Raw genomic sequence first — 11,832 nt, 5'->3', positions numbered from 1 at the left:
CAGTGAGGATCAATACAACAGTCTAAAGACTTACTTGCTCTGGTAAACCCCTCATCAAATACAGTTCTCTAACCTTTCATAAAACAAAGCTTTTGAAAAAAGTTACAGAATTTGTACACACCTCGTGTCTGAAGAGTGGAGGCCCTGGAGCGTGTCCAGAGTAGGGCTAAGAAGCTGGTTAAGAGCCTGGAGCACAAGTCCTGTGAGGAGCAGTTGAGGGAACTGGGGCTGCTTAGTCTGGAGAAGAGGAGGCTCAGGGGAGAGAGACCTCATTGCTCTCTGCAACTACCTAAAAGGAAGGCGTGGGGAGCTGGGGGTCGGCCTCTTCTTGCAGATAACTACCGATAGGACTAACTAGAGGGAATGGCCTCAAGTTGCACCAGGGGAGGTTCAGGTTGGAAATGAGGAGACATTTCTTCTCAGAAAGAGCAGTCAGGCACCGGGACGGGTTGCCCAGGGAGGTGGTGGAGTCACCGTCCCTGGGGGTGTTCAAGGAGAGGTTGGACGTGGTGCTTAGGGACGTGGTTCAGTGGGTGACACTGGTGGTAGAAGAATGGTTGGACCAGATGGTCTTTCAGGTCTTTTCCAACCCTAATAGTTCTACGTCTGGGTCTCTCCTGTAATGTAGGGATGCCCATATGAATGCAACAACATCCCCAAGACAGGCTTAAAGTGTGCGGAGAAGACAAATCCAACAAACTGGTAGCGGGCGGGAGCATAACTTTGTGCGGACCTGCGAGCCCAGAGGGCTGGGAGGGGGCTCTGCCCTGCTTGGGGCAGCGAGCAGCACCTCATCGCGGGCAGACCCCCCAAGCGCCCCCAGGAGCCGGGCGGGAAGCAGAGAACCCCACACCGCGATGCGCTCTCCCTCCCCTCCCCAACATGGCGGCGCCGCCTCCCCCCCTCCCTCCCCCGCTGCCCGCCGCCATCACGGCGCAGGGGCCGCCGGGAGGGGAGGGCCGTGCCGAGCCGAGCCGAGCCGAGCCGTGCCGGGCCGGGCCGTGCCGCTTTCTCAGCGGCCCTGAGGCTCGGCGGCCGGGCGGCGGCGGGCGCCGTGGGGCTGCGGGAGCGGCTGGCGCTCCCCGCCTTCCTCTCCGTGTCGCTCCGCGCTCAGGCCCGGGAGGACGGACTCCCCCCTCGCCCCCTCCCACCCTCTCCGCCCCGGGCGGCGGCGGAGGAGGCGGCGGGGAGCGGCGCGGCAGCGGAAGGAGCAGGTGAGTGCGGCCGGGCCGGGAGGGGACAGAGCCGGGGGGGGGAGGGGGGACCGTCCGCCACCCGCCCCGGCCCCGGGGGGAGCCCCAGGGGGGAGCGGGGCCGGCCCGCGGCGGGTGGGTGCTGCCCCGCGGCCGCCCTTGAGCCTCCCGCCTGCTCGGCCGTTGGCTGTTTTGTGTGTTTTTTTTTTTATTATTTTTTTTGCCTTTATTATTTGTTTAAGCTTTCGGCGGGGCTCTCCTCCCGCTTTTCTGGCAGCGAAAGGGTTTCTGAAGTGAAAGGGTCGCCATTTCCTCGGCTCGGGCAGGGTCGGGCGCGACCCGCTTGGGGCCTCGCCTCCGGCTCCTCCGCCGGCTTCTCCCTCAGCCGTCGCCTCCCTGGGGGCCTGCTGCAGGGCTGGGGGAAGAGCAGGCTGTGGCAGGCAGGAGCTGGCAGCCTCGCAGGGCCTTTCTGTAGGGGCTGAACGCGGCAGGCGGGCGCATCCTGCCGTCAGGGCCTGTCTGCGGGTTCCACAGGTGGATTAGCGGGTGGCCGTGCCCTCGATAACGAGCCCTGCTTCTCAGCGTGTTTGCTGGAGTGTCCCACTGTCCCAGCACCAGAGTGTGGCTGTCCAGTTCACAGATAACATATCCAGCTTGTAAGGGCTGAGCGAGCTTGGATCTGCCCACGCCAGGCTGTGCAGACTCTCTCTTACTCTGGTAAAACATCTCTGAGCACGAGGACTTCGCTAGGCAAGATACAAAACGCTGCAGACCTTCTTTTGTCATCCTAGGGCCTGATTCTTTTATTATATTTTTGAACATGTAGGATGCCAACCATGGTTTTGTGCTGGTGGAAACGTAATTGGCAGTTGTTCGTCATTCCCAGTGGAGAAATGGCATGTGTTAAATTAGAGGGGTAGCTTCGAGTTAACAGGGTGATGGGTTGGCAGCGTGGGGCTGTAAAAGCAAACTTGGAATAATTTTGAGTCTTCTGTCAAGCAGACTTCTCTGTGTGGGTTGAAGATCGCTAGACTGACATCCCGTAAAAGTACAGCTAGTATTTGAAGGTTTTTTTTGAAAGTTGGTTAACTACATGTTTCACTATTTTTAACGCTATTTTTAGGTAGTGAAACCGTGGAGCTCCTTCAGATATCACTATTTGATTAGTATCGTGTCATAGAAACGTTAGCATTGTAATTAGAACCAAATCCATTTCAGCTAAAATATCTTTATTTGGAAAAAAGAAAAGGGAGTTCTGCCCCTTTCCTCTTTCCAAGCTGTTACTTAGTCATCAACGGTTATCAATAATTTAGTTTATCCTAGAGTTTTAATTGGTTTGTGTCTTAAGTTATATTAGATTTTAATTTTTAAAGTTTGATTGTGATTTTAAGTGGAATATTATTTGTCGTTTTACAGGTAGGATATTTGTAAGTGACATAATGTTTAGCCTGTGTGTGGTGTACACATATGCATGCATACTTGCTAGTCATGTTTTGGACTTTATAAAGAGATTTCATCTCTTTACAGAGTTTTGTGAACTTTGCTTTTGTTGAATTCTGTTACGTCTTAGTTACTAGTCTACTTCTAGAAGCAGAATTGGTTTTTGCAGAGGACTGGATTAGGTTTTTCTATCAGGGAAAAAAGCAGATGTTTCAGATGTGTTTCACTTAATTGTGGCTTATGTAATATCATACTTCTATTGAAGAAAAATGTTAAGCATGCTTGACCCCAAAATGTAGCAGTACTGATAACAAACATGCAGAATTTCAACAAATAATGTGTCAATCATACCACGTTTCATGGATTTCAGTTACTTGGTTAGTGCCCGTAGGTATACTCAAATCCGTCTATGTTTTGGGTTTATTCATAAAGTAACACCCTGAGGTATATTTCACTTGAAATTGTAGCATAGATAGTGTCCTTAACAGATTGCCTCCCACTGTGGCAAAGTTACTGCATTAAAGAATAACGTAGGTTTATCTATAATAAAACAAATTATCATAGTGTTAAAGTATTTCTGATTTATGATGAAAGATTCCTGCAGATGTTATTCATGTATGGAAAAGTAATAATACTGTTGCAGTTAAAACCGTAGCTCTAGAATTTAATTTATGAGTACAAAGTCGATTTCTCTAGTGTCTTACCCTTTCTGTTATGGGACCTATTATATTTGTTAGTAGGAGGAAGCTGTTGCAGAAGTTGCAGATACTTCAAAAACCCTAAGCAGATTTAGCAATGCAATGCTGTGTACCTGAAATAGAGAAATACGTAAGTTTTACTTGAGGAAAAAAAAAATCATTGTTGTAAGTATTTGAAATATTGAACGGGAAGCCTGAATGCTTAAGGCCCAGTCCACACTGATGCTCAGTGTTGTCTGATTCACGTGAGCGTTTGGTAAGGCAATGGTAGTTCGGGAACAGGATTTTGATGGAAAGGAGCCATGAGTGTGGGAGGAATAGCAGGATCGTGATCAAGAAGGGTAAAGCAGTGTAAGATGAAAATGTGGAAGAACTGAGCAAGTTACGGGATTTTGTTTAATTGGATGTTGAATTACAATTGTTTATCCGTTAATTTGCCATCTGAAAATTTTGGAAGGGAAATATTTCTCTTAAATTTTCTGGTCCTTTCCCCTCACAATGTTCCCTATAAGCAAGGGGGAGCATTTCTATACTTGCCAGTAATACAAAACCGAAAGTTTTCATTTAAAATTTCAAACGCAGCATTGTTTTAATAGTCTCCTTGTTTATCTGACTTGCTTGGTCTTTTGGAGGATGCAAATGGGAGTGACTGCATATTCAGATACAGCCTCTCAAATGTGGTGTGTGTGCGGTGTGTGAATATTCCTCGATGTGTCTCTGGATAACATGCCTGGGCTCTAATCTTGCAGCCTGTAGAACAGGTATATTCTCTTACAAGTGAAATCTCATCATGCGGTTCTGGTGGCAGGAGTGAGGCCCTTGCGTGATAACCTGTGCGTACAGAAAGTAATAAGCTGTCCAGTCCCAGCATGTTGTTTTCGTTTGCTTGAAATAGTTTATCATGAAATATATCTTCTGTTAACAAAGTATCTGTTTTAAATAGTAAACTAGTGGGTATGGGACAAAATGTAAGGACTGCCAGAATGTTACCTGGTTTTTATTTTCACATTTCAAGTTTTTATTTTACTTAAAAGCAGCTTTTTTCCCCCCCTTTTTTTTTCTTCTCCCAAACTTTAGAAGATTCAGGGTTGGATGGTGTTCTCTTTATTTCCTTGTAAGTAATTATCAGCCCAAATACAGAGAAGTTGGTAGCTGGGATGAAATAATCTGTTCAGTTATTATATTGCCCTCTTAATATCCTCTCCGTGTTTATAATTACCCTTTTAAGGCTAGTCATCATCATAATTTCCTATTGAGGTGAATTCTAAGAAGGTACTAGTTACTGGGTAAAGGGTAACATTAAATATATATATATATCTTTTGCCTCTTTTTTTTTTTTTTTGGAAATGAAAGGACGTTCAAATTACGAGGCCAAATGTTTGTAAATTTTTCACATCTGTATACTGCTGTCATGTCCCTGTGCTGTACTTATGTATTAGGTGCACTCATTTTATCTGTCTTTCATGTGTTGAACCCTCCCTCCCCCTTTGCCATTGCCAGTGCCGTTCTTCTAACTTTTTTTGTTTCAGATATGGCTCTTTTTACTGTAACCGTTTAAACCAAATTCAGTATTTGGTATGTGATCGTCTTAATAAAAATGCTTCTGCATATGTCAGTATACTTTTGTATCCTCTGAAGGGTGTAGCTGCATGGAACCTTACAAATTCAGCGGGTTTTTTGCTAAAATACAGCGGGGAACAGTCCTGAAACAGAAGGGTGCTCAGCTAGATTAGTTGTGGTATTGTTTTGCTTTCTAACTTTAATGGTTTATCCTGTCAGACTTTATAACTACTGCTGCACATTGAGCTGTCCACAATGACTCCTAATTGTTTTTCTCAGAAGACTGGACTAATTTGAACTCATCAAGTATTTAGATAAAATCATTTCTTCTTGTGTGCATTACATTATATTTATTTGCATTTCATCTGCTGTTGTATTACTCGATTTTCTAACTCAATTAGATCTCTCTGGAAATCTCCACAGTTTTTACTAACCCAAATAATTTCCTTCTACTGGCAAATTCTACTGTTTCACTGTCTGCTTCCATCCTCAAGAGCACTAATGAATGTTAACCATTGTTTTTAATGTCTGGTATACACCACGTGGTTAACTTTTGCCCTCTGAGCATCTTGGTTAAGGTCTAGGTTATCTGAACCTTACCTGGGAGATACAATTCTTCAGATAATCCAAGGCTTAGAGTTAGTCACTAGAGCTGAGAACTCTCACAAATACATAGCATAAGCTTTCCTCTGTTGTTTATAAATGAGCTAAAGTACTTAGCAAGAGCTTGAGCACAGAGTTTTGTTAGTAGAAAGTTTGCAGGTGTCAGCTTTTAGGGAGGTCTCACCATTGAAATAACAGTAGGATTCAGAAATTTCACCAAGCTACAAGGAAAATGAACAGGTATTATCAAACTTAGAAGCGTAAAATGTAGGTTACAGCAGTGTTACATTTTGTATGCAGTTGTACACGTTCATACCTTATTAATTTTTTTGCTGTAGAATGGAAGCTTGCAGTCTCAATGCTATGGGAGCGTACTGCTGGTCAGATGAGTGGCATTTGGTACTAACCCAGTGTGGTGGGGGCTAGTTTAAATACGTATTCTGATTGTATGGACAAGCTTTTTGTCATTTGTGGCTCTTGTTTGGGTGTATGAAATTAGCTCAAGTGTGTGTGTACTGAACGCAGTAACACGTGGATGGGGCAGAAGAGAGCAGAAGGGCAGCAGGTCAGTGTTTAGCTAATCGTGTTGCGTTGACTAATGAGCTCCAGAGTGGTAGCATTTGGCTGTATAACACAGAGGTGGCTTTTTGAGCTGCATGTAAATTGTCCTGCATCTGGCAGACTTTCCCAAATTTGATTTATTTATGTGCAAGTTGGTAGCACCTAAAGAATGCACAACAGATCCTGGAGCCCATCGTGTCCTTTTTCAGTAACGCGTCTCTATTGCCTACTATCATGTTTTATTTTTATATTGTTTTCTTCCTGTTTTCAATAACTCCTTTTTTTTTTTTTCCTCAGGTAAGATAAATTGTAACTTCTTATTTGTCAGATGTGTGCTGTATTTGCTTCAAAATCTGCTTTTTTTTTTTTTTTAATTAAACTTAGTTACTTCTTGGGAAGCCTAAGAGTTGTATTGCTGTTTTTTTAATATACTCGGGTAGTTCCAAGAACCATATAAACCAGGAAGAAATAAAGAGTGTGGATGATGTCAAGGTGTTTTTCAATAGGCTGTCATGCATAACTAAGAAAAAAAAAAAGGAACTCTCATTTTCAGACACATTTCTGAAAACGGGAGCCATTTTTAGTAGTTGGAATCCTTCTGAGAGGTCGGTGAAGTAATGTTAAAAGTTCTTTCCACTTGAAGTCACTTGAATTGATGCAGAAAAATACATGATCAAGGAAAGCATCTGTACTGTGTATTGTTTGCTACCTAAATGAATAACATTATATGATCTTTCCCAAAGGGAAGCTGAAGAATCCCAAGCAGGTCATAAAATAAAGTGAAAAATGATCATTACTGGTGTTCTGCTGACTAATTTGAATCAGAGACATTCCTTGTAATTAAATACATTTCACTCATTTATGACTTCTGTTTCTTTCTTCATCACCTCTGCAGCAACTCTTGCAACGTGTATCATACTATTTTATTCATGTGAGTTCAGTGTCAATAGCCCCAGACTGAAGGATTTTACAGTTTTGCTTTTTTTTTTTGGTTGAAGTAGTACAAAATGTCAAAAATTAGAAGGAAGGTCACAGTGGAAAATACCAAGACCATATCCGATAGCACATCCCGAAGACCCAGTGTGTTTGAAAGGCTTGGACCCAGCACTGGAAGTACTGCAGAGGTGAGTTGTGAAAGCATTCTTCTTTTCCTCCCCACCCCAGCATCTTCTTTTCCAGGATTTACATGGTGGGAAAGAGTAGCTCACAAGTGCCAAATATTCAGATGTCACAGGTGTTAGTAAAGGTGAAGAGAACTCCTTAACTCATGGATGTTCAAAATACTAATATTAGAGTTTTCAAATAACGTGTGTTGTCCCAGCTTCTGGACAGGAGCAGTAGTACTGTACATTTTAATACTGTTTCCACCAACCTAATTTTTTCTCTGCCAGACCTGATTCTCATTGTTGATCTTTTTTTTGAGTTATATTACTGGTGGACAGAAATTAGAGATAAATGGGAATTAATGTGGAGTCATTTGTTTGTTCTGCCACACTCACACCAATGGTATTTCCAGAAATGAGTGTGAAATTCACCCAGTGATGTCTGTCTCTTAGACACAGTGCCGTAACTGGCTGAAGACTGGCAACTGCCTCTATGGGAACACATGTAGATTCGTACATGGCCCTTCACCACGAGGTAAAGGCTATAGCAGCAGTTATAGAAGGTAAATCAAGAACTCACTTTGAATTCTTCACATGCTGTAGGAAAATAGCTTTTGCAACTATGTCTTCTGTTCTTTTGTGTTTTTTTTTGTTAATAATGAAATGCTGTGGTGTGCCTAACGGTGTGTTTTATCAATAACCACTCGTATTGCGAAGCTGCTCAAAACAGTTGATTTGGCAACCTTCAGTGGGTTTTCCCAGGATTTTGGGGAGTAACTTTAACGTAACTTTAAAAAAGAGTCCACTGGATGCAGATTAATTTCTTACATTACTTGAAATAGGGAAATCAAGTACCTTAAGTTATTTTTATATGTGTAGTGTCACTGCAGCTTCTGATACACCTTTCTGTCCTTTACTAAAATATTGTTTTGTAACTACTTACAGCAGTAATCGCATACTTGTAGTCTTCTGCCTTCACTGTACTGTTTGATGAGTAGGGTGTGTAACCTCTCTAGCTGTGAGAAAACACTTCTCTTCAAAACGTAGTGTTGTAACTTTGTTAGCTAAAGGCCAAATATCCTATATCAAAAGAAGAGATTCTAAAATTTCCTACTTTTTTCAGAAAACAGAAATTTTACTGTTACTCCCACGTTACTCTCATTTTAAAATGCGTTTTTTCCCACTGTCCTATGTATGGTGTAACACCGTGCTTGTCAACTGAAACTAAATGTAGCAGTAAATTTGTACTATTTGTATTATAAAGGACAAAAAAAAAAGTCATTTGTAGAGTATGAAGCCTCCATAGAACGGGGAACTGTGCAAAAACTGTGCTGTTTCCTGATGCTACAGTGATGTCAGTGTTACCTATAGATTACGGATGGGCGCACTGAAGCATCAAAATGTAAATAAAGCAACTTGGTGAAGGTCAAACAGGAAGGTTGGCTTGATGTTCTCTTTCCTGCTCTTGTGCCACACTCTCAGGATGGACTTGACTTTGCTTGTTTGATCTTCTAACATGGTAGCCTCTGGGATACGAAATAAATCACTAAGATCGATGTTTATTTCGGTGTGTGAAAGATCTTACTCTGCTCTGTGCTGAGTGTTCCATATGGGGGGGAAAAAAGGAGTGATTTATTGGTAGAGACTAAATCGAAAAACTTAAATGTAGCATGCTGCTTTCTCCTTGCTTTCAGTGTTTGGAACGCACCGTTTGTGGTCCTGCTTGGTCATTTGAAGAGAAGTCACATTTCTTTTAATGACTAAAGCTTTGTTTCTGCTGTACTGTCACCACTAACACTTAAGAACAACGCTGATTTACTTGCTACTAACTTTTTCTTCCTGTTAGGACTGTACTAAAAAAGTCAAAGAATGGATCTTGCTGCTCATTTGCCTGATATGTTCAACATTTTAATAAAGATGTTTGTAAAGGAAAAAATAAAATAAAAAACAAGGAGGGGGGCAAGCCTTCCTACTAAAACAGACAAATGGAAAAAGCACACTTGTCTTCAGAGGATTCTACTGAGAGCTCTTGGCTAGGCACAGAAAAAGCTGTTTTACTTGCGTAATAGAAGTTCTTATGGTATTTAACCTTTTTTTACAAATGTATCCAGGTATTCTAAATACAATTTTATTGGCTTAGTGCAAGTCAAGCTAATGCTGATTCCACACCAGTTCAGTTTAAGCAGTATTCCTGTTCACATGTCTGGGACATGCTGGTGGTGTGGCTACACGTGTTCAGCATTTACTGCTGGCAGTCTTTTGTCTGCTTTGCAGGCAGTTTGGTAGGACATGGCACATCTTACTCCTTTCCTTGCACCTCCTATTTCAAACCTGTCTGAACAAAGTCTCATTGTTAATGTTTTTTCTGACCATAATTCTTCCCTTGGTTTAAAACATCACCAGACAACAGGAAAACTTGACTCTAAAATGTGAAGAAAGCCTTTTAAAGGTAGTGTGCATATAACTGTGTTTCAGCGTTAATGCAGCTTCTCACATCATGAGTTTTCATCCTTCTGTTTAAAACAACTAGCATGTTTTTGCCTGTAAGGCTTTCCTGATAAGCATATTAAGAATCCAGTAATAGACCTGCCTGTCTTCCAGGCATCTGAAGTAAGGAGAAGCTAATAAGGGAAGAGCTGTGTGTAAACATGCTGTCCCACAAGCAATTTTACTCTCATGCTCTGCCCATCGATTGTTTGTTAGCTGCTTTGCAGCTATCCTGTCTGTCTTGTATTATTGTCAGGATAGACAGAGGCTAGACATCAGGAAGAGGTTCTTCACCAAGAGGGTGGTCATACACTGGAACAGGCTCCCTGGTGAAGTAGTCACTGCACCAAGCCTGTCTGAATTTAAGAAGCGTTTGGACTGTGCACTTAGTCACATGGTCTAAAATTTTGGGTAGACCTGTGCGGTGCCAGGAGTTGGACTCAATGATCCTTATGGGTCCCTTCCAACTCGGGATATTCTATGATTCTGTGATCTGTGCCATCATAGCACAGTACCTGTCTGTTGCCTGAACCTCTTAATTCTGGATCCTTACACGGGGTTTAAAAAATAAACAAGCAACAACAGTAGGTAAGAATGTATGAATCTTAAAAAGTACAAATACTGTTGCACAGGAAACTGAAACCAGGACAGTGTCTCATCAGCATTCAGTTATATGTACGTTAAACGCCAGTCTGCCTATATACACCCACGCACACTTGTACATGCGCATACACACATTCTCTGAGGGTTGTGTTGTAATGTGTGCTGTTGCCAGTGGGCTGCTCCCCGTGTTGGAAGATAGGTACAGAAGCAAATGGAGGTGCTGTTTAAATGTGCATTTCCTTACCAAGCCGCTTCATCTGGAGAACTGAACTGTGGCAGGAAGTAGCGCTGTTTAAAATCACTTAACTGCACTGCTTAAAATTTGAAATGGTGAAATTCAGCATTTTTGGCCTTGCTTAAAATATGGGTCCCACCCAAAATGTTAATTCATTAAAGTATTTTTTCATTTAGTTTTCTTCTTTCATTGTACAGTGATAATACTGTGCAGCCTTTTGTGCAGAAGGTTCTACCAGATACAATGTGAATTTACGATCTTAAACTGTGGAATTAAAATTATGTATTTTTTTGGTGAAATTCAGCAGCATGCATTACCTGGAATAAACAAAAGCCCCTTTTGGAAGGGAAGAAAAAAGCAAGTGCATCAGTAGGCCATTTATAAAAACAAAAATTGTGGTGCACCTGAAGGGAAAACTAGTTAGTAGATCAGCTTGTTTTTCTGTGCATAAGCCAAAGTATCTGAAAACAGTCACAGCTTCCTGAGTAATTATTTCGTCAATAACATGAGATTGAAAACTTGGCAAATATTTGATATTTTTTTGCTTTTATGCTATAATACTTGGGGGGAAGGAGGGCAGTGTGTGGAACAACTGGATGGATACCTTGACTTTGCTCCAGTGTTCTCCCAAAGCTGTAAGACAAAACAAACAAACAACAAAACAAAACAAACAAACCCAAGAGCACAACACAACCCTGAAGCTGTAGCTTTTTTCATTCCTGTGATTTCTTGATGACTTTCATAATCTTAGAGCAGATTTAAATACTGTTTTAATAAACTAAGTTTTTTGTTCCCTCCCTTCCACACTGGAAAAGGGTATTAATTAAAAGTGAAATGATTTGCATTATTTTTTCCACTCAAGCATATAACTTCAATAAATACCACAGTATTATACGTTTGTCTAGAAAATGTGTGGGCTACATTGTAAGTTCTCTTGCTTTCTCCTTCAGCTACCAGGTTTTCCTGAGAATCACTTCTCTTGAGGAATAATAAATACAAGTACACTATCTGTAATCTCTTTGCCTTTTAAATTGAGTTTCAGTTTCACAAACCTGGATCCTTTGTGCCATACCTGAAATACTATTAAAAATTTAGGCTTTGAATTGCCACTTCAGTATTGAAAGCTGGTTTACATGTGGAGGTAGCTGATGGTTTGGAATGCTTCAGAGAATTTTGGGCATACAAAGGAATTCTGCTTCTAAGATGGGAGGAAAAAAAAGATACCTTGAATTATAATCTTTACAAAAGCCAGATACTTTAAAGATGATATAGTCATGTGTGCAAGGAAGGTAACTTGTTTATATTAGTATGCTGGATATTTTTTTGATCCTTGTTAGTGCTGAAAGAAG

General features: G+C 41.7%; 1 protein-coding gene and 1 long non-coding RNA gene across 11 annotated transcripts in view; one reads left to right on the top strand and one right to left on the bottom strand.

The window, feature by feature from the left end:
• Positions 1–720, bottom strand: part of LOC308180372 — a 33,310-nt gene extending 32,590 nt beyond the window's left edge. For all 4 annotated transcript variants that reach the window (XR_013940910.1, XR_013940911.1, XR_013940912.1 and 1 more), the window contains exon 1: positions 122–720. This is a non-coding gene — a long non-coding RNA (uncharacterized lncRNA). The remainder of the gene's footprint in view (positions 1–121) is intronic.
• Positions 721–867: 147 nt separating this feature from the next.
• ZC3H13 (zinc finger CCCH-type containing 13) overlaps positions 868–11,832 on the top strand; it is a 48,856-nt gene continuing 37,891 nt past the window's right edge. For 2 of the 7 annotated variants that reach the window (XM_080561751.1, XM_080561749.1), the window contains exons 1-2: positions 868–1,214; positions 7,054–7,179. In XM_080561751.1, coding sequence (XP_080417877.1) covers positions 883–1,214; positions 7,054–7,179 — 458 coding nt within the window. In that variant the 5' untranslated portion in view covers positions 868–882. Of the gene's footprint in view, positions 1,215–7,053; positions 7,180–7,611; positions 7,722–11,832 lie in introns of all 7 variants that reach the window. The other 5 variants (XM_080561753.1, XM_080561754.1, XM_080561750.1 and 2 more) reach the window with 5 other exon arrangements.

This window comes from Anser brachyrhynchus (assembly GCF_964034855.1).
Source record: "Anser brachyrhynchus genome assembly, chromosome: 1".
Taxonomy (NCBI): Eukaryota; Metazoa; Chordata; class Aves; order Anseriformes; family Anatidae; genus Anser; species Anser brachyrhynchus.
This window is presented reverse-complemented; position numbering and strand designations above follow the sequence as displayed.